Raw genomic sequence first — 23,863 nt, 5'->3', positions numbered from 1 at the left:
ATATCAGGCTGAACTGCGAGACTCTGTAGAACAATAAGGATATCAACAAGCATTCTATTATAGAATTCATCCAACTAGGTATATTTATACACCACAGGAGGTAGCACGAGCCCCACTGTGACCATAAATTCAAGTTTTTATAGATGAATCTATTATGGATTCTTTAGCTAGAAAAGCTTTCATTCCAGCAACAATACACATACAAATACACATACAAACAAACACACACACACACACGCACGCACACACACCTACACCTAGAGACGGAACTGAAGCGCGGGTCACATCAGCCACGCCCTCTGCTACCATCTGTTATTATGCAGGTGAGGTGGCTGCACGACAAGGGTGATGATATTTTTGTGACGTTGGAGCTGTGCTGTCTCACAGGTCTTTTGTAGAGTATATTCTGATGATGTTATACAGAATTATGTAATATATATTTTAAAACATTACTGCACTGAGGCAAGAATATAGAGCAGTAGGTAAATAATCAAATAAACTTGCGTTCGATTCCCGGGTAAGTCTCTACAACTGCTTCTCCTTCTCACCTAACAGTAAATAAAAAACTGGGTGTAGCTTGTGTAGTGTGGGTTGCATCCTTAGGGAAGGTCATATGCTAATGCTGAAGATGGGACACGACAAGAATAACTACTCCAGTAACTACTAATAAGTACACAAATATATGAAGTTTAATATAAGTTGACGCGCCCAGACACACACAAACGCAAACACATACTTACAAACACTAAACTCAAGCACGCACGAGCACACACACACACACACACACACACACACACACACACACACACACACACACACACACACAATTTGTATACAGATGTAACTGGGTCCTGAAGGCCATGAATCAGTAAAGCCAGTCGACAAGAGTGGAGATGTGGAGCCAGGAGATGTACTCGCCTGGTTGCAAAGTACAACAAGGAGAGCACAAAGAGACGTGCATACACACGAACACAGGTATTCACTAGGATTAATTGGTGAGCCGAGCCGCCACATCCCTGAGCTCAGGTGGCTTGATCAAAGAGTTAATGAGTGATGACACACAGGTGTGTAACTGTTGTTTGCCAGGTATAAGTAGCCTCCACGCCCCGTTCAAAGTGATGTGTTATAACGTACCATATCTGTGGCTAATTTGTTGAAGTCAGCTGACAAAAGTCTTGGCTCCAAACGATGTACTGTCAACAATAGTGAAGAAAAAGTTCAGGATGCAAAACAAGCTTTCATTTGTACAACGTTTCAGTCTGTATAGAGCTTTATCAAGCTTGATAAACCTCTACAATAAAATTTTCTGCAATGCTTGTCTTCATGACACGAGTCTTAATAATATGATAACTAAGTTAATTATTCTTAATTCACAGACTATCTGTTTCTCTTACTGCTCTTAATATATAACTGCTCAATATTAGATGTTCATTATTATTATTATTATGAAAATTATTACTAATATTAAAATAATTATTGTTTTTATCTTAAGCTACGACTTGATCCAATGTCTCCTAAATAACGTCTAAGTATATTACAAAATCATAAAACAAATGCAGAGTTATGTGTAAATCGCAAAATCTAATCAATTACTATTATTATCAACATAATTATAATTATTACAGTCAAATACATTAGCGACATCCTACCATCTCCCACTGCGCTCCAGATTCTCCACATAATTGTAATAATCCAGGTCTGCGGTTTCACCTGCCTTAAATGAGGCTGTTAGTGCACACAATACTCCGGTCTCCTCAATACTAAACTCACGCTCGCAATGTGAAGCTTCACCCTTTAACTGCCTGTATAATGAAGATGTATTTCGTAGACTAAGCTGATGTCTAATGTCAAAAATATTTCAAGTTGTATTACCACTTTTGGATAAAAGTAATTACCTTATCCTGCGCCCTTGTCGAGTGTTTTTATCTTGGATCATCATCCTATGCTCTTATTCCTATTTTTTTATCTTGACACCTGATTCCTCCTAAGTTTAATAGAAATAATTTAATCGGACCTTTTTTTATGTTCAGTTTAAACAGGCAAATTCAAAGCTGTATTTGTCTGCTTTATTCCAGAAGAGAAATTCCCGTGAGAAGAGTTGGAAAAGAGGCAGATAGAGTGCGAAGATGAATATGTAAGGAGAAGGGGAAAGAGACAAAGAAGAGGAGCCAAAGGAGGATACGTACAGGTGACAGAAGAGATAGGACACACACAATGAGGGATAACAAAGAGTCAACAAAGAGAGATTTGGGCGTGGCAGACGTGGGAAGGGATGCTCAGTGGCAGGATTCTGGGGAAGTGGTGACAGGGGGTGGGCATGGCTGCCCTGGGGCAGGGATCTGGGCGTGGTTAGGACCTCCACACAAGGACGAGGCAACAATCTTTGTATATAAGTCGTGGTCTGGATTTGTCTAACAGGCCAGAACTACCCTACGTTCCTGACGACATGACTCCTGTGGTGAGTCCTAGCTCTCCTAACTGTCTAACTACTTTCTACATTAGTTCTTTAGAACCAGCATGTTATTTCTCAAAGGATCACCACCTACCTGCCTTTCCATCACTTTGGCTTTTAATGTAAAAATACTGGCGAAATTGAATTAATTGGATCGTTTGACTATGTACTTGCACTTTGAAATAGACTTTTAACGTATATAATAATTTTATAACATTTACTGGCTAGTGTTAGGACTAATCAACAATGTATGTTATATACATCCTTTTCATTAAAAATATAAGCTCATTACTGGCGATGTAAAAACTCATCCTATCTCCATGTGCCTCGTTGCTGTCAAGCCGATTCTTTTTTTTCGTAAATTCTGAACATTTGTGTAGCACTTGTGTAATATCTGCAAAGCATTTATGCAAGATTTGTGAACGTGTGTAACTTTTTTTCCATAGCTGTTGCTGTCATTGTTGGTTGCTGGGTGTTTGGGGGCTCCCACTGGCGACACTGTGGCCATTCAGGCATTACCTTGGCCTAGCATCTATGGTGCCCCCGTCGCCGTACCGCAGTTGACAGCGCAGGTACCTGCCGGGGTGACACTGAAGAACTTGGGCGAGGCAGTAGCAGTCGCTCCTGCTGTGGCTGCCGCCGTGCCAGGATACGCTGTACAGGGCTCGGTTCATCAACTGACACAAACCTTCGAGGAACCTAAAGTTACTCTCAACACCCTTGCTGCACCTCTGCCTGTGAGCGCACCTGTGGCGGTTGCACCAGCACCTTTAGTCTACAACGCAGATCTCAAAGTCCCAGCACCTGTGGCTGTCGCACCAACACCTTTGGTCTACTCCAACGCAAACCTCAACATTCCAGCACCTACGCCAACTGGTGATGCCCCTCCCCCTGAACAAGTGGTCCAAAACATACCTGTTCAGGCATACAGCCGCCCAGTTGTCTCCTACACTCCCCAGATCACCGAGTTCCGTCCAGAACTAAAGATCACTGAGACGAATTTCGACGTTCCAGTATTCAAACCTGTCTACGAAACTAAAGAAGTCACTCCACTACAATACAAGTACGTAGCTGAGCCCTATGCTGTGCCCCAGCCCTATGCTGTGCCGCAACCGTATGCCGTGCCCCAACCCTATGCCGTGCCTCAACCATACGCAGTGCCATTCGCTGCTGGTGTACCAAGCCTCGCCTACAATGCTGCTGCCCCTGTAGTGGCCTATGGTACTGTCACAGCAGCTGAAACAGGTGACGTTGCCGCTAAGCCCTGAGTCTCCTTCGGGAGGCGGCGTTAGCTGCCACGAACCAGTTTTACTGGAAGATTGACGCCGCAGTCCCGATGTAAATATACACATCAATACAATATTCTCGTGCTATATCTCTTTAGGAATAAATCTAAATTTCTTCCTGCTAATTTCTTTTATTACTAGCAAACTCTGAGGAAAATCGCTTAATTAAACTTTCGCCTTAGCGACTCGTTTATTATGTACCCGCAGCTTAACCTGTAAACAGAAGCACAAAAATGAGGATTGCAGGGGTCACAATGATCTTCATCACACCCTTCAAAGGAATATTTTTATCTTCGTACATTACAACTATCCGTTTATTGCTTCACATCTCATCATACTGTTGCTATCAGATTAAGCAGGATATGGATAAAATCTCAAAATTCCAAATACTTTATCATTAACGATTCTTTTTACAGATTAAAATATCTTCATACAGTGATTATTTTTTAAATTAATATAAAGTGTGAAAACAATCCCAGGTTATCAGATTCCTTGTCATTAACAATGTGGTTCCCCATTTTCTGGATAATCTAAAATGGTATTCTAGTATGCAGCATTACCTCTGCCCCCTCATTTTACATTTCATATGAGTGAGATCTGTATACAAACTGAATTGTCAATGACTCTTATAACCTGATCTTCGTCTTGCAGTGACAGCAGTTTGTACTCTACAAGTTTATCTAAAAAATTATTTGGGTTTGGCAGCTCCCCAAAAATATTCAACACTTTTTATTTTATGTTAGTTTAGCCAAGACATAAACTTCAAATAGACAAAGAGAGAGCGCGTCTGTCTTGCGCTCGGTAGACGGAATATCAAGCCTCCACTACGTTTTGCGCTGAATGACCCACATGGGTTTAGCGTTTAACGTGAATGATAATAATAATAATAATAATAATAATAATAATAATAATTCATAAATAATAATAATAATAATAATAAACAATTGGTGCATGTCTGACTTCAGAATCTAGGTTCTTACAGTCACATCTTAGGCTATTTAGATCAAGTCATGAGGTCAGGGAGTCACAGATAATGAAACTACAGTTTTACCTTGAACAAGCTTGAGGTCAATGAGCATGGAAAACAGTCCAGTTTGTTACGTAAATATCCAGTAATTAATTCTAATATTTCTTTGTTTTGAAGTGCCATGGAGCAATGACAGCACTTACCACCCTCCTACTCCTGGAGTTGAGATAGATATCAGTATTGTGTGCGATGTTTTCAACCCTGTGTATGTTTTCAACAACATTAAATTTAGGAACTTTTGAAGATGAGGGAGGGGAAGGGGAAGTTAGGAAGGGAAGGGGGGAAAATGGTGCTGTGTGTGCCTGTTATCTGATTCCATTCATCATCACTCATGTTATAACATATTTACCTTCACTCGTGCCATGATATGTTATCCTTTACTCGTGTCATGACATGTTATCCTTCACTCGTGTCATGATATGTTTTCCAACAGTTCTTTAGACTAAACCTTTATCTCGATCATCACGTATAAGCGCCATTCCTATTATGAAAATAATTTCGAGTATTCTGTTATTCAGGCTGGGTAAACCTTTTTAAATCATCAGGTAATACAACCACTGTGCAATTTATTACTCTGAACAGCACCACAAATGATAATGCATTTCATGAATGTGTGGGCACTGATACGTATCTCCAATGACGAGTTTCCTGGCACAAAAGATATTTGCTTGAGATATTCTTACAATACTAACCAGAAATACTGACCTGGAAATAAAAGAAAACAACGGGAAAACAAGGCCAAACACCAACAAATTATACTTTTGGTTACACACACGCATTATTTTTCACTTAAGATTTCCTCAAGTAAAAATAAACAAGATATATGAAAGCAGTAGGTAGCGTGGGGAAGGTGGGGCATCATGGTCAATGTGGACCACTTCTTGTACACCTCACTCTCATGTTCTTGCATGCCTCGTCACTCTTACCACACCCATAGACGTCTTCATGCTCATCTTAAACCTGTAGACGTCTTCGCGTTAATCTCATGTAGACGTATTTTCTCTCATTCTTCCACACCTAAAAAAGATATTCATGTTCATTCTACACCTACTGACTTCTTCACATCTGTCTTACCACACCTGAAAACATCTTAACATCCATTTTACCACACCTACAGATATCTTAACATCCACCTTACCACATCTATAGACATCTTAACATCCATCTTACCACACCTATAGATATCTTCATGTGCATAACCATCACATGGGTATTTTTCATCCTGGTATAATTTACACACATAAATAATGCAAAAACAAATACTCTGGTGAGTGTGATAACCCTGCCTTGAGCCAGGTGGCAGCCATGATACGTGTCAAGAGAGTACATCAACCTGCCTGGGGAAGGAAGGATACCCTCCCAACCTTCCCCTTCCAGGCGTGGGGATCCTACGAGTGTAAAGAAGGATCTTCAGGGCCGCTAAGATCCGGGTGTCCTCGGACCACACCTTTACCTTGCCTCCACTACCTCCATATCCTTCCTTTCCTCCCTCCTCCTCCTCCCTTCCAAACCCAATCTCTCTTCGTGTCTTCTGCCTTCGCAGGCAGGTATGAAATTAAGCTTCTTTACTGATTACCTGTTCAACCAGACTGTTGCTGTTAACGCGCGTGCTGGACCACATAGCCACGTTGATCTGGCACCTTGCAGAAGTAGTGGTTCGGGTTCCTCTTAAAAGTTTTTACATGTGTTCTGGTAATATTTTTATTGGCGATTTAAGCACTCTTATACTGACAGAGTGCTTATATAATGTGCCTAAGGTGCCCCGCTTCTCACTGCGTTTATTTACATCTCCTTTCGTATCTCTTACTCCAGGAAGCTGTTATGGTAGTATGTAGGTTAGGGAACGGCCTTCTATTATCTTTCATACGTATATCAAGTATCTCTTATCCACTCTAGAGAGCATATTCCAAGTACTCTAAGGTGTTCCCAGTAGTTTAAGCATTACTGACTTCACGTGGGCAATAAACGAATACTCTACATTTTCTAACTCTGATATCTTTCTTGTCTTGATCGGAGCTGTGAGCAAAGAACATCAATCTCAACATTATTTTTTTAAATCTTATACTTGTTCCTTTCGTTCTATAAAACGTTTCTCCTGTGTTTTGTATCCTATGCTTGCTTTGATTTCTTCATTATTTCCATATCTAAACAGCTGCAGTTCATCACCATTTCCATTGCTCACTAGAAGATTTTGTTAATATCGGCTTTTAGTTTTCCATTTCTTCTACCGAGGCGACTTTCAGAACTATTTTGGTATGTGTGATTGTAAACAGTATGATACTGACAAACGGTGGAAAAGGACACTTGTGTACAGTTCAGGACATTTATTAAAGGAAACGTTTCGCCGCTAGTGGCGAAACGTTTCCTTTAAGGAAGACAGGAAGCTGTGGCTAGTGTTTATAACTATGTCTGTTATGAGGATGAGAAACGAACGAGGTGTCGGGACCGTGTCTCTACATTTTGCTAAACCGACATTTTTTGTTTTATTTACTACTATTATTGCTGTGATCACCCCCACCCACCCTTTTTCCACATTACATCCTTACCTATCCTTCTTCCTCCCTTAACTTACCAAACCTCTGGTTAATGAACCTTGAACTACTGCTATTAGAAAAGTGAATATCCGTTTTCCTAATTTTCCTGTATTAATTCTTGACTTCATTTTATGGACACTCACGCCATGGTCGGATCTGTCAAAATACCTATATGAAATTGGTGTAGACCACTTATGTTTGTGATCTTCCAAAATCTCAGTGGTTTTGTCATGATAATCTAGCAAGTGCGAGAGGTATGATCTTCCCGCTCCTAAATCCATCTTGACCTGAGTTGTGTAGCTCATTCTTTTCCATAAAATCAGTAATTTGGGATCTTTTACCTCTTTATAATGCACCCCATACCCATCCCGTGGACGGTACATGTACAGAGGTACATCTGGGATCTCACTACTTTCTCAAAGACTTATTACATTTGAGGTTAGTGTTATTGCTCTAATTTTTTGGCACTGCTGCCTCCTTTGTGACGAAAAGATATATAAACACTTTTTTAAGGTCCATGGAATTTCACCTAGATCTAAGTTTTCCCTCTTGCATTTTTTCACTTTCCTCTTTTCCCATTTTCTCTCCCTCTCTCTAACCTGACGTCAGAGAACCTCCCCATAAAGGATAAAGAAAATGCAGAAAAATTCCATTGATAATGAAACAGTTAAAGAGGTAATAAGACATAAACGAGTTAGTACATAAAAATAAAGCAGAGGAAAAAATGTAAAATTAGTAAAATACCAAGATATCAAAATAACAACTACCAGTGTTAACTCATCAATGTGCATGTTAGCAGCTTTTCTTAGCAATTTTTCTAACAAAGTTAACAAACAACTGGGGATGTACATGTCACCCAGTACACTACTTCACTGAGATAATCTTTAATTCAAGTGGTGAATACCTGTCAAGGCCTCGCATACCTTCGTTATGCACGACAGTAATGTGTTTCTCCCCATCCTCCCTCCTCCTCCATCTACCTGCCTCCACCCTCCCCACCACCTCCTCCATCTAACTGCCTCCACCCTCCCACCACCTCCTCCATCTACCTGCCTCCACCCTCCCACCACCTCCTCCATCTACCTGCCTCCACCCTCCCACCACCTCCTCCATCTACCTGCCTCCACCCTCCCACCACCTCCTCCATCTACCTGCCTCCACCCTCCCACCACCTGCTCCATCTACCTGCCTCCACCCTCCCACCACCTCCTCCATCTACCTGCCTCCACCCTCCCACCACCTCCTCCATCTACCTGCCTCCACCCTTCCACCACCTCCTCCATCTACCTGCCTCCACCCTTCCACCACCTCCTCCATCTACCTGCCTCCACCCTTCCACCACCTCCTCCATCTACCTGCCTCCACCCTTCCACCACCTCCTCCATCTACCTGCCTCCACCCTCCCACCACCTCCTCCATCTACCTGCCTCCCACCCTCCCACCACCTCCTCCATCTACCTGCCTCCACCCTCCCACAACCTCCTCCATCTAACTGCCTCCACCCTCCCACCACCTCCTCCATCTACCTGCCTCCACCCTCCCACCACCTCCTCCATCTACCTGCCTCCACCCTCCCACCACCTCCTCCATCTACCTGCCTCCACCCTCCCACAACCTCCTCCATCTACCTGCCTCCACCCTCCCACCACCTCCTCCATCTACCTGCCTCCACCCTCCCACCACCTCCTTCATCTACCTGCCTCCACCCTTCCACCACCTCCTCCATACCTTCCTTAAACCCTCCGGCTGGGTGTCACAAGGATACTACAAGTATGTATTTTTAGGAATATATTGTAATTGCGTATCACCGAAAAGGGACCTATATGAGGTTGCTTGAATTTTTTTTCTTCCATGAACGTTTCGACTTTATTTCGCTCATAACACGAGAAAGTCTCGTCCAATCGGTTTCAAATTTTCAAAGCTTGTGTACGGTAACTAAGACCAGATACTTAGAACAACTGGCATGTTCACGTGCCCCACGACCAAATTTGTTTAACACATTCCCAGCATGCTGGAATGGCTCGGATAACTTTCAAAATCCTCAGTGGCGGAGCTTCAAACATTCTAAGAAGGTGCTAAAAAATAGTTGACGTCAGGTGTGAAATTCAGATGTATAGGTGAGGATCTGGCCATTTTTTATGTAAAATAGTGTGAAATTTTATTCCCGTTAAATCGCGTTAAGTATATTTCAGTTTACCTCTTTTGAATGGTTTCAGTAGTAATAACTATTAAATTTCGTTTGCGTGCAAGTAAATTTGTTGTAGTAAACTAGTAACAAACTTGGAATCCGTGCCATAACTGAACAATGACTCATCTGATCGACTTTAAATTTTCACCACTGGTGTGATTTTTCTGAACACAAGTAAACGCTTGTACTAGATGGTGTAAATCCTACTTACAAATTTTATTGAATACGTAGCGATATTCCTCTTTTTATTCAATAACTAAAGAATGCTTTCTCTGATTGGCTTCAAAATATTTTTGATGATGCATTCTACAAGAAGAATGATAACCCATAAGTTTAGACTGAGTAAAACAAAGCTTGCCACTCTGAACTTTGTAAATTTTAATATGCCAATTTTTAAAAGTAAACCGTTTCCAATGTAACAACTGAAGAATGATTCTTCCGATCGGCTTCAAATTGTAAATGTTGAACATCTTAACTGGAAGTATTTTTGTATTAATTGTTGGCTGTGTGGCTGTCAATTTGTCATTTTTTGCCAGTTTTATCAAACTGGATTTTTTTCAATCAAAATCAAGTATTTTTGTCAAAGGACTGTAGATAATTTTAAATAAAATGTAAATGAGAAAAAAACTGGAAAAAAATCTAAATTCGCGTTTTAAAATTTAACGATGAGAGACTTTCCTATTTTCCGAAACATTTTCAGCAACATTTTTAAAAAGCTTACTTTCTATAAAAAAAAATAATAAAAAAACTATTACTCGAGAACGGCTTATTCGATCACCTTAAACAACTTGGACAAGATTCATGTGACTATATGCATGCTTGGGTGATCTATGCACAGTTACATTGGCTAATCTCACATTTGTTTTCCGTGTGATAACTGGAGACAAGCTCCTCTGATCTTCAAAATTTCAACACATGTATTCTACTTAGTTGATTGTTGGTACATATAATTGGGTGTGTAGGTGCCATTTTGTTATGATGCTGGTGAGGGGCTCGTGATTCTCCCCCCTTGATTAGATAGAATCTGGATGCTTCCCACTCCACAGGCGCTTCACGATCCCTACGGATTTAGCATCTTCCTCTAACTAAAATATAACAAATGTGAACGGCATCAATCTTCAATGGGTGATGCATCGCATGAAATGTATGAAAAGTTTCATGAGTTTAGGATGTGTAGACACAAATTTTGTCGAATTCTGTGCAATAACTGGAAAATGCATCTTCTGGTCAGCTTCAAACTTTTAGTGCTGACGTGTTTTCCTCCAAGTAAACGATCTCTTGATGTTAGGCTGTAAAATACACAACTAACCTTTCGAGTTATCTGTGTATTATTGCAGTCATGGTATTGTGCCTTTTTATTTTTTAAATTGTATAAGTTACGATACGCTAATTTTATTATTAAAATTGACTTCCGTGAAACCAATACAAAATGTCCAGTAGGCTTCACATTTTAAACCCTAGTCAATTATTACTAGGTGATGATTTACAGAGCGCTTGACATGCTTCTCTTCTCGATTTTATATACACCATTCACGAAATTGATTTCCACGAGATAGCTGTATAGAACTTCGACTTCACAATTTCTGATTTCGCTGAAACACTGACTGTTGTTATAGGTTATAAATTCATATATATATATATATATATATATATATATATATATATATATATATATATATATATATATATATATATATATATATATATATATATATACATGCATATAACGGTCGTAGGGTAGGTGATGATTTTTGAGGATAGCAGTGATAACTGTGGTGTGATGATGATGGTAGTTTGGACGTAGTGGCTGAGATGGTGGTGGTGAGGGTTGTAGTGTTGGTGGTGGTAATGACGATGGTAGTGGTGGTGGCAACGATGATGATGGTGGTAGTTGTGGTGGCAACGATGATGATGGTGGTGGTAGCGGTGGTGGCAGTAGTGGTGGTGGTGGCAGTAGTGGTGGTGGTGGCAGTAGTGGTGGTGGTGGTAGCAGTGGTGGTAGCGGTGAAAGTGATGGTGGTAGCGGTGGTGGCAGTGGTGATGATGGTGGTGAGGTACATATATAATGCCCAGGTATGCGTATATGAATTTTGCATGCATACATTCACGCTTTTATACATAGAATACACATACATATGTATATATACACAAATGAATGTAAAAATATACACAACCATAAAAAGACCCATGCATAAAACACACAAGAAATACACACACATACATATGCACATGCATACGTAAGTGTAAAAAAATGCATGCATGCATAAATATGAACATTCATACATCCCTCAAAAATATATGCATGTATATGTAAATATACATATACACACATGCTTATACACATACATGCATAAGTATACATCTGTACATCCATACATACAAAAAACTTACATATGTAAAAAAACAATCGCAAACGAGCCCCTCGTGGTTGCTGTGCATATACGTACACAAATACATGTATACATGCGAACACCAAGACATACACATATGTACTGTACATGTATGAAAGTGCACGTACGCACAAAAATTCATACGCACAAACACACACACACGTATACACATTTTTACGTTTCGTTGCACAGGAATTTTATGGCCTCCCTCCAATCTTCGTCTTGCATGCACTAATGTAGAGGAGGCTCGGCTGATGAAATAAGGGGATATCTTTCTCGAATCTTGCAGCGACCGAAGTGCATCTAGCCATTTTTAAGTGTCCAGATGCTACTGCAACAATAAATTTGTATTATCTTTGTATGACGTTTGTACACTTAGTTATATAATGAACTCCAAATTTCAACCTCCCCCTTTCCTCTATTTCTCTCTCATATATACTTCATGATGCCCCACTCTCTGATAATAGCGATAACGTCACAAAAACTCCATTTGTCCGGTGTTATCATAACCCTATCCACATTCCTCTTCAACAATATTGTTCCCACTCCCATGAGATAGTGTGTACTGGAAACAAACAATTATATATAAAAAATAATTACAGAATACGGGTAAGCAGCATAACTCAACCCCTGTAGCTACAGGTGATTACACATGTTGAAGATCTAATTAGAACTTAAGAGGCCGATCTGTGAGAGGAAGACGATGTGGTATGGATCACTCCCCAAGGGTATGGTATTGCCTCTGGTTAGTGCACGCTAATAATAGTAATATATATATATATATATATATATATATAATTTATATATATATATATATATATATATATATATATATATATATATATATATATATATATACATATATATATATACATATATATATATATATATATGCAAAACAACCACTCTGAAAGAATAGAGAAATTCCAAGCGCTTTCGTGACTACTCACATTATCAAGTAGTCACGAAAGCGCTTGGAATTTCTCTATTCTTTCAGAGTGGTTTGTTTTTGCATATTTTGAAATCACCTGTTTACTGTGATCTTATTGCATATATATACATAATATATATATATATATATATATATATATATATATATATATATATATATATATATATATATATATATATATATATATATACACAGTGTGTTTGTGTGTGTGTGTGATGATATTCTCATATTTCACACGTGTCTTGGGCTAGTTGGTAATGCTCAACTAACAGTAATTCTGCTGGAAGGAAACTTTTTAAGATTCTAGTTACTGAATTCAAAGACGATATCCTCATCGTCTCACAGGTGAAAGATATCATTACTTCATGTGTGTAATCCATCCTGTGGGATGAAATAAGAAACAGCTTTTATTCTAATAAAGAATAGGCGAGTCATATAATTCAGGTATTCACTTTGTGCCCCATTGCCACAGCCCCCAACTACGCAAACAATTCTGCACAATACACTCCACCCCTCACGCCACAAATCGAAAGCCTTTCTCTTTCACTCTCCGACATACGTCACCTCTCGCACTTCTCTTTCACACAGCTCAACCCGTGTGAAATTACACCACTGCTCTGTTATATGTATGTAGTGCACGTTGCCACACTCCTTGGCTTCTGTTACCCTATTACCGTTTACCTTTTATAAGGAATTTAAATATTAATTCCTTTAATTCATGTATGAGTGTGGCATATTTGTATAACTTGTCAGCATTATCAATCACAATGTCAAGTTTTAAAGTGCCCGTTATTATTTTCATCAGGGAAAAAATCACCTGACAGCGGTTAGTCACTCGAGACGACTCATTCATTCTATGGCGGGGTGTTTGCTTACCTGTGTTGATCTCGTATACGTAGACAAGACAGATACACAGGTAAAAAAAAAAAAACACTGCAACACACCTACTGACCAATAAAGAGCAGATGATCAGTTTACAGAACCCGCAAGCTTACTCTTAGCTGCTCGTGTCTTTAAATGGTTTATCAGATTTAAGAAAGATATTCACCAGAGGATGGAGTATAATTAGATTATATTCTCATATGAATATGAGAATATATAGCACTGAGGAAGGCCTACTGGCCTATATTAGGTAAATCCTTCTGACACTAACACACCAGGCTTTCAAAAAAAAAATCTAATTCAATAGAATATTAAAATAAGATTTTTCAACATTACTGTTTTATGATAAATTAATGATACATTTTTAATTTCGAAACAGAATAAACAAGGTGCTTAACTAATACGAATAAATAAAGAAGAGAAATAAACCTAGAAAACACTGAATGATGTGTGGAAATTAAATTTTCTTTAGAATAGAACAGAGGAGTAGTAGCAAACATTTCAAACTTTAGCTTTAGTAAAAATGCTCATTACCTCCCAGGCACAGTCCTAGTGCCATTACTGTTTCTTTTCCTCATAAAAGACAAGGACGAAAACACCAGCCACAGCTAAGTATCGTCCTTTCGGAAAGGTACCAAAATACTGTAAGCATGAAAAGTGCTAGAAGACAATGAAGAACTCGAAAGAACTGGGCAGAAAACACAGAGCCCCCCTCTCATAAAACGAAAGGAACATGTGAAATACTTGGGTGGAATCGGATGAAGTAATATTTAGAAAACACAACAGGGAAAATGCCATGAAGGCCAGAAAAAAATGAATGTGAATAATGGAATCTGTCAAACAAGAGAAATAATGCTAATGGTGATACTATTCAAATTACTTGTGCTCTCATTTAAATATCATTCAATGATGGTTCCTTTTGAGTCTGCATAGAGGCAATACACATTTTAATTGCTGGGAATGCCTTCAAGCATTTGGAATGTTGTCTCTGGAGCAAAATGGAGAGAGACAACTAATAATTAATATATACATGGAAAACGTTTGAGAGCTAGTTCCAAATCTATACACTACCATGATATACTAACAGAGATATTAGAGGAAGAGTATAACAGACCTACTGAATGGCAGCAGTACTATGGGCACAATCAGAGAACACGGTGTCAACATCCGTAGAGTAAGACTAACCTGCTACCAGCAGTCATCAGAAACAATCCCAGAAGAACTGTAAAAGTTTCATGTGGTAACTAGACAAGCAAATCTACCACAGGCCTAGAGTTATATCAACCAGGAGAAAATGATAGCAGGTTGCATTTGCTTCTGAGAAAACACTGGTAAGAATGAATGGAAAGGTTAGAAGCTTGGGATGAAGTGGATATCCTTGGTGTATTTGCTCCTGCTCGACAGGAAAGGCTGAAGAACTCTGTAAAGCGGGCTCACACCTTGTGTATTCACGACTTTTTTTTTTTTTTTTGACTGCCTGGTCCCTATCTTATCTAGGACTTCTGGACAGAAAAGAAAACCGTGCATGACTTCTTTTTCGCCTGGATCCAGCCTGGCTGGATCTGTCATTTCAGCAGAGATTTCAACACAGGAGATATGGGAATGGCCTTACTGTTATATACAAGGTCAATATTGTTAAGGCACAACACATGGCGCCAATTTGTGGACAGCGAGAAGACAACTTGTATATCGCAAGACGGGCAGCACAAAATGAGCTGTACCCTTCATAAGAACATCACTTGATCTGAAATCGTTTCCCTCCCCCCCCTAAAATAACTCGGGTTTGGAACATATTCGTAGTGCATAACAACGTTAATGAAATAAAGTCAATTTACTAAATGAAATCTCTGGCCAACAGCTTGCTGCAACTTCATTTTCCCTATTTGTACATTTCATATATACAAAAATTTAATAAAGATAATGCAATGTAAGGTTTTCAAATGAACCAAGGTATGTAACAGCTCTTAGCTTGTAAATAAAGGTAGGAACTCTTAACTTACAAAAAACACTTGATAAAAAAATCAATACCTCTGCCAAGTAGCATATCAACAGCAACAAACTGGATGAACAAGCAATCTACAAAAATTGCCTAGGCTCCATGGCCAGGCTGCAAGGATAGAAAGACTTTTAAAATTGGTAACAGGTATATAACTAGACAGGTACGCCCGCACTCCATGCCCCAACATGAGTCACTGACAGGCTTCACAGACAGGCAAGAAGTCAGGTAAAGAATAGTGGGCGAGAGAGAGAGAGAGAGAGAGAGAGAGAGAGAGAGAGAGAGAGAGAGAGAGAGAGAGAGAGAGAGAGAGAGAGAGAGAGAGAGAGAGAGAGAGAGAGATGTAGTCCACTCTACAACTGGTCTGCTGACCCTTCTCAGTCAGTGAATAAGCAAACTTCAGCCGAGTAGTTTCACTGGAACCTAGCTGGGCAGAGGTATGCCATGTAGGAGGAGGGCCAACTTTTTACCAGTACGTTATATGATAAAGGAACGTTTAGATAAATCGGTGAGCAGTTAAAAAATAAAAGCAATAATATGTCACTAGTTTTACTGGCATGTGTAGTCAAGGCTCACCCCCAGACTTCATGGAGAGCCCGAAGACACACAGGCTGAAGAATCATGTTCCCAAAAACGGTGAAGCTTATTCAAGAGAATTTTATACAACAATGTTCTCAGTGTTTTTGGTTTAATATTTGCATTATATGCGCTTGTGAATTTATTGTAGACAACAAATTTTATTCTTTTGCCAGAAAAGGTACTTGTCTATGTTAATACTTTAATAACGGTGATCAATATGTACAGAGCCAAAATGTACACAAAGACACACTAGCCAACTCTGACGAACTTCATCCAAAACTATTAAAATAAATAAAAAATAAAACAGTGAAACTATATTATTATTTAGATCACTTGAAGTAGGCACTTCTTAACTAGAATGTTTTTTTTAACTAATAATCTTAAAAACAGATGGGTTAGGGTTTACAATATCAAAATTTGCAAATAACAAACTAGGAAGCCAGGTCATAAAACCGCAAGAGTATAAAACATCGCAAACTATCTCACAGAATTTAGTAAAATGAACTAAGAGCGGCAAATGAATTTCACTGTTAATATCTGCTAAGTAATATATATCGCAGACAAACTGAAAAGGCAAAGTAACCCGCTTATGTAAAACTGAGGTTCAATTCGTCCCCTCAAAGAAACTCCCACTGCTGCCCAGCCAGGCTCGGGGAACAAGGTCCCTCCCACCGCATGGAGCTTCACATCGACTCAAGTGGAATATATTTGACACACAATTCACGTTGGTTTGATATTTGCTCAGGCACTTTCGGGAGTTTCTCCTTTCTGGCGCTGTTTGACTGGTGACGAGAAGAAACGAGACCCGTGTTTGGTGACCGAGGCGGGAGGTAGTGTATCATGTAGTGTATGTTCTGTGAATAAGGAAAACTTTCTTGTTTGCTTGCTTCCTTGCCTGCCTGTCCACCTACCTATCTGTCTGTGTAACTATTAACCTATCTTGATTTCTTGGTTCACTCGCTATTCAATAAACTCGCCCCTCTAAGTAAAATCTGAACATCAAACATGATCTAGTGATCGGTTTGTTAAGTCTCAGAGAATCCTGCACCTGGACCTTGAACTTCCACACGCAGGGCAATAGCATGCACACACAAACCACAAACCCACACACACACACACACACACACACACACATACACATACACCATTCAAGGTAATGAAGATAGTCAGGAGAGTGGTAAAATACTTGGAGAGAAGCTGTTTCGTAAAAAAGGAAAAATAACCAACACGGGTTTAGAGACGATAGCTCTCGTCTTACCAATAATTTAGAATTCTATGACGAAATGAGACAGGAGAGAGGGATAGGTAGACTGATACCGTACCCCCACATGAGAGAGCGGTATAAACTTGAGGAGCAGGAAGGAATAAAAGGGAACGTACTCCAGTGGGTCAAAGAGTACCTTAGGGGAATTATGTACGACGTTCCAGATGGGACTGAGCCAGATATATCACTGTTCTCTGATGTAAAACTACTAGGGGGAGAGTACAAACAGATGAGGGCGGGGAAAGATAGCAAATTAATCCGGATAAACTGAAGAGATGGTCAGATAAGTGGTTGTTTGAATTCAACCCTAGCTAATACAAGGTTTTGAAGACTGTACACGGAGTAAAACTCGAGGGACAAAGGTTGCTGACCTCATCGAAAGAGAAAGACACAGGAGTAAGGATTGTGTCTACTATATGGTCAGAGTCTCACACCAACCGAATAACTTCTGCAGCCACTACTTGCCTGGCAAATCTGAGTCCTCCAAATCTGGGTCCTCCAAGATGGGCCATTCTGGCCCATCTTGGAGGACCCAGCACCAGTATGGTACCCACACCTAAGGAAGCATGCTTATTAAATGGAGAAAGTGAATAAGTATTCAACGAGACTAGTTCCAGAGCTAAGGGATATGAACTACAAAGACAGGTTAACGCAACTGAATCGAAAGATACTGAAAGATAGAAGGATCAGGGGAGACACGATAACAGCATACAAAATACTTAAGATGAATTGATAGGGCAGATGGGGGACAGGATGTTTGAGAGGCGGGAAACGGTAACTCAGGGGCACAGCTAGAAGTTAAAGACACAGATAACGAACAAGATAACGAACATGAGAAGAAGAACTAACAAAAGAAAAAAGTTACTTTAGACATGACAGACTATAAAATGAGTGTGCATGTCACGAGTTGATGCAGTGTGTGCCTTAAACACTCCACCATAGGATAACCTCTCCTAGGTCCTCGTACAGCTGCAGTGAAAGACCCAACATTTATGACAGACTAAGCAGGTAAGAATCTTTAGTAGAAGCAGCAGATGAAATTCTGCTATTTCAATGACATATATCGACAAGATATCGTTATTTAAATTACATCTCCACTAGTAAGCCCTGCCCACGCTTATGTGGCGCCACCACCACCACGACTACTACTATTAATACTACTGCTACTACTATTACTACTGTCGCCGCTGCTGCTACTACTATCCCCTCTCACCACTATGCCTCTGGTTTGTATATAAATTTCCTTTCTCATGTCTCTTCATTAGTTACAAGGCCCTTGTTGGGCGAAACTTGTCTTACATAAAGATGCCCAGGTGTTGCACACGTGTCTTGCCATAAAATTCCACATCACTTCTGATGCTCTTGTTCCCTGATTACATCATCTTCCACTATCTTCTGTGGAGAGTTCTGGAATGCTGAGGGACTGCTTGGTGAATCTTCTTCATATAAAGATACAAAGGCGTTGCACATGCGTCTATTTCCTTAAGTATTTTTTACAGTAATATATATATCTATATATTTTTTCAACAAGTCGGCCGTCTCCCACCGAGGCAGGGTGACCCAAAAAAGAGAGAAAATCCCCAAAAAGAAAATATTTTCATCATTCAACACTTTCACCTCACTCACACATAATCACTGTTTTTGCAGAAGTGCCCAGAATACAACAGTTTAGAAGTATATATGTATAAAAATACACAACATATCTCTCCATATATATATATATATATATATATATATATATATATATATATATATATATAATATACATATATATATATATATATATATATATATATATATATATATATATATATATATATATATATATATATATATATATATATATATATATATATCTCAGGAACTGATAAAATACACCCGATAATTTACATATACATCAGAAACTGCACACAAATCGTAAACTGAGCAATTACATTATAAAATGAACATGTGCAACAGGAACTGAACAAACATTAGTAAGAGAACAAATACATCAAGCAATGAATACTTCAGCTCAACAAATACAGCAGAAACTGAAGATATACATCAAAGGCTTCAGATTTGAAATCGAGCATCTGATGTTAAACCCTAACTAGATTTTTTAACTTGTTTGTCAATTTCATATAATATGCTAGAGTTATTTTGCAGCGGAGTTCACCCTCAGAGCGGAGTCATTACGGCAAGCTCTAGACCTCTGAAATGAATCTACCTATTTCAATGATCGTGTGCGCGTGTGTGTGTGTGCCTGCGCGCGAGAATGGTGAATGTGGAGTGTCCTTCTTATTAGGGTAGGGAACATTAAAAGAAAAATACTCATTGTCGATGAATATGAAATTAAGAAGACTGTGGTAAAAATGTTGATGAAGACTGGAGAGAAGTGTACAAGTGAGCAGAATGAATAATAGTTCAGATGTGAAGGAAAAAAAAACCAGAAAGATGTGTAGGTGTGGATAAAGCTTGAACACAAGTTGTGTTCAACTACGGAGGGGAGGAGGACGATGGAGAGAGGAAGAAAATGAGGGAGGGAGGGATGGAGAAATGGAGAGAGGGAGGTAAGGTTGTTTCTTTTTAAGGGCTACGAAGGTATATGCTATCTGAACTCTGCTCCCAGAATTCTAGTGAAGAATTTTCCAAAATCTGGGCGGGCAATGGAAAGGAAAGAAGCTTCACCTAACTGGGAACAAATTGTTCCACCTGACCGAATTGGAAACAAATTGTTCCCAGTTAGGTCAGGTGGAACGAGTTTTTAAAACTCCAGCAGACTCAGACCACTCCAAGAGTCAATAACAACAGGCTTTCCCAAACCTGTGATGACGAGCGTCCCGGCAAGAAAACAAGGGAAATTCTTGGCTGATGCCAAGGCAGGGGCCGAGCAAGGCGTCTGCACTCGAGGAAGGCTGACGCAGGAGTCCAAGAGAGGGAGGGAGCAAGGGATAAAAAGTTGCCCCCTGACAGCACAGACTGGTGTTGTCCGCCCACAAGACTTGTGGCAGGGCCAGGTAGACGACCACGAGCTCTACTCCCAACCAAGAATAAAAATATATTAACCTTATTAATGAATGCACGTAAAAAAAATAGCTAACCAGTTCGTAAATTTCAGAATAAACATCTTACAATAAAATTACACAAGACAACACAATATACAACAGCAGAAATTGTCACACTTATCGTTGTCACACAAAAGTTGGATACCTGCTGAACGCTTACTTAACGCTAGCTACTGCCTAAGTTATGAAGCTTTCAAAGGCAACTATGCAATGAATGTGAACTTAGTGCCCAAGAAACATCAGTGACAAAATACTTGAGCAGGACTTAGTAATTTATTCTAATGTGACAATGAATTTACCCGAATGTCTACAAATATCAAGATGAATATTCTGTCTTGGAGAGACTTTGGAATTTAGTGGCAGCATTCCCTAATGGCACCGTCCTTAGAGGGCACCATCTTTTAAGAACTGGGGTAAAGGGACGGAACAAATGTACAAATGTATGTATGTGTATGTATATATACATGTATATATACACTGCGCTAACGCAGTGTTGTTTTATATATATACTCGTACACCCTTCTAGTACTGGGAAGGGCTCCATACTAGAAGGATGTACCTAATGAAGTTTTACCTCCAAAACAGACTGAATTCTTCGTGGCCTGGATTCTGGTCTATGATAGCATCATGCAGTTATTGCAGATTAGTCAGCTACACATTCATGCTGTGAGTCCCCCATTCTATCTACCACAACCAAAAAAATTACGCCAAATTCTGGCCCTACTATCTGCATGTTGCAGCAGAAATCGCGATTCTTCGGGCAAAGCGACGTTTTTCCAATCTTCAGTTCTACAGTTTAGGTGAACCTGTGCTCAGTATAGCATCAGTTTCCTGTTTTTAGCTGACATGACTGGAACCCAGTATGGTATTATGGTACGGTTACCCATCCACTTATATGCTCGACGTGTTGTACGCTCAGAGATGCTCTTTTGAATTTTTCATATCATTCTATGTAAACTCCAGAGACTGTTGTGTTTAAAAATTCTAGATCAGTAATTTCTGCGATTCACAAACTACCCCGTCTGGCACCTACGATCATTCCACGGTCAATGTTTGGTCTGAACAACAAATGAGCCTCCTAACCATATCTGCATGCTTTTAGGCAATGAAGTGCTGCCACGTGATTGGTTGACTAGATATTTGCATTAACAAGCAGGTGTACAAGTGTGCCTAATAAAGTGGCTATGCAGTGTATATATTTGTGTGTGCGTGCACGTATACTCACCTGACTGTAGTTGCAGGGGTCGATTCATAGCTCCTGGCCCCGCCTCTTCACTGGTCGCTACTAGGTTCACTCTCTCTCCCTGCTCCATGAGCTTTATCATACCTCTTCTTAAAGCTTCTGGCCCCTGTGTGTGTGTGTGTGTGTGTGTGTGTGTGTGTGTGTGTGTGTGTGTGTGTGTGTGTGTGTGTGTGTGTGTGCGTGTGCGTGTGTGTGCGCGCCTGTACACGTACATCTGTAATATTGTGTATATACGTGTGCATATGTGGCCTCTAGTAAATTAACGTAATATAATGCAGGTTAGCCCTGCCCAACTAATGTTGGGCCTGCTTACACTTGGTGGGTGAGTTGTAGTACAAGAAGTTTGCTATAATGTTCAGGCTGGATGTAGTGAGGCTAGCGTCAATATGTATTCTCAACCATATAATGACTCTGCACTGATATACTAATATATGCAAAACAACCACGGGGGGAGTAGAATGATAGCTCTAGGCCTTTCGTGTTGCAATCAACACATCATCAGGAGCTTGCAAAATTGCAGAAAATAGGAGGGTTTCCACGCGAATATGTTCCCAGGGGACCGCGTTCACTGGAGTGAGAGAGGGGAAGAGGAGAAGGAACCAGAAGTGCCCACGGGCACAACAGCCAGAAGGATGAATATTATAGCATTAAAAAAATCCCACAAGCATTGATATTGTAACCTAAACGAAATTAACGTAACAATAATAACTAAACGAAATTAACGTAGCAATAATAACTAAACGAAATTAACGTAGCAATAACAATAAATTCAGTCATATTCCGCTATGACAACAATAACTTTAAATACGTATATAAATACTGTCTGCGACATAGGGGTCACTGGCAATTATTTATCCTCCATAGGACAAGGTGTCCTTTAAATGACGAGAGAAAACCCTAACGTATAGAGGGGAGACTTCTAAAAGTTATGTAAAGGAAACAGGGCACATTAACATAAACTCGTTTAAAGGGAGGGGAGGCATCTGCAATGACAAGATGGCCACCGATATTCATCCCACATAATCCTGAGGCAAACTCTGGTTCAACCTTTAGAAACTGCAGGAAAAAACGCCTTAATTCCTCGGTGTGGCACATTTAAGACAGTCTGATGTATACGTATAAGAGCCCAATTTTAAACTGTGTACTATTGCCTCAACTAAAAACGCATCTAATTTGAACAGCCCATCACTGATATTGTATAATGACTGCCTATCATGCTTAATAATTGCCGATTCTACAATATTCCTTTCAAGCCAGGAGGAACAAGGAAAGATGACTTGTTTCCAGCTAATTTGCAGGGTTATTACAGGCTCTAATATGGTTGAAAATCGCGTTCGACTCCTGTGCTATACGTATCGAATAACGGTGCTTGGACATTCTCACCTCCAATGACTTTCCAGTTTGTCCCACATGTTCGATGACAAAAGAAAAATCTTAAAATTCCATTTTTCTTGTGTATGGGATAAGCCATCCATCTAAGTAATTGTAACTGTATGTATCCTTAAATGACATTAAGCTGCCGTAACTGATGAACCTTTGTTTCATGGAATGCTTGACAATACCTCACTGCCCGTCTGTAGCCTACCAAATCAGGATACACTTAATATTATGAATGTAACCCATTCTTTGTGATGGAATATGACAGCGAAACATATTTAGCTTTGGAACTATTGTATAAAATGTAATAGTGTGTTGCTGATGCTGCAAATATTGCTAAAAAAAATTCATTCTGTGGGTTGCAGTCGAAAGACTAGAGGTGCACAACAGGTCCGGGAACTGAATGGCAATTTTTTTTTTTAAGCTAAAAGTGTTACAGTAATAATGAGGATGCCTCCTGCTTCACTTCCCTACAGTTTGTACTTCACAGCCAATGAGGCCAACAAAGTAAATCAAACGAATATCCAATGAGAATATATTTACCGAAGTTGTGGTGCTAAATTTAGTAGTAGGAGGAAAAAACTTTTTTTTTTTTTTGTAAGTCCTGGAAGACTTGAGTGTCCTACAGGTAAAGGACTGAGCGCGC

General features: G+C 39.7%; 1 protein-coding gene across 1 annotated transcript; it reads left to right on the top strand.

The window, feature by feature from the left end:
• Nucleotides 1–2,358: 2,358 nt before the first annotated feature.
• On the top strand, nucleotides 2,359–3,921 carry LOC128690411 (calphotin-like). Its single transcript, XM_053779089.2, has 2 exons — nucleotides 2,359–2,458; nucleotides 2,899–3,921. Exons 1-2 carry the CDS (start codon nucleotides 2,447–2,449, stop codon nucleotides 3,718–3,720), a joined length of 834 nt encoding a protein of 277 aa, XP_053635064.1. The 5' UTR covers nucleotides 2,359–2,446; the 3' UTR covers nucleotides 3,721–3,921.
• Nucleotides 3,922–23,863: the final 19,942 nt, after the last annotated feature.

This window comes from Cherax quadricarinatus, chromosome 29 (genome assembly GCF_038502225.1).
Source record: "Cherax quadricarinatus isolate ZL_2023a chromosome 29, ASM3850222v1, whole genome shotgun sequence".
NCBI lineage: Eukaryota > Metazoa > Arthropoda > Malacostraca > Decapoda > Parastacidae > Cherax > Cherax quadricarinatus.
The sequence above is the reverse complement of the archived record's forward strand: the minus strand, read 5'-3'. Positions and strand labels throughout refer to the sequence as shown.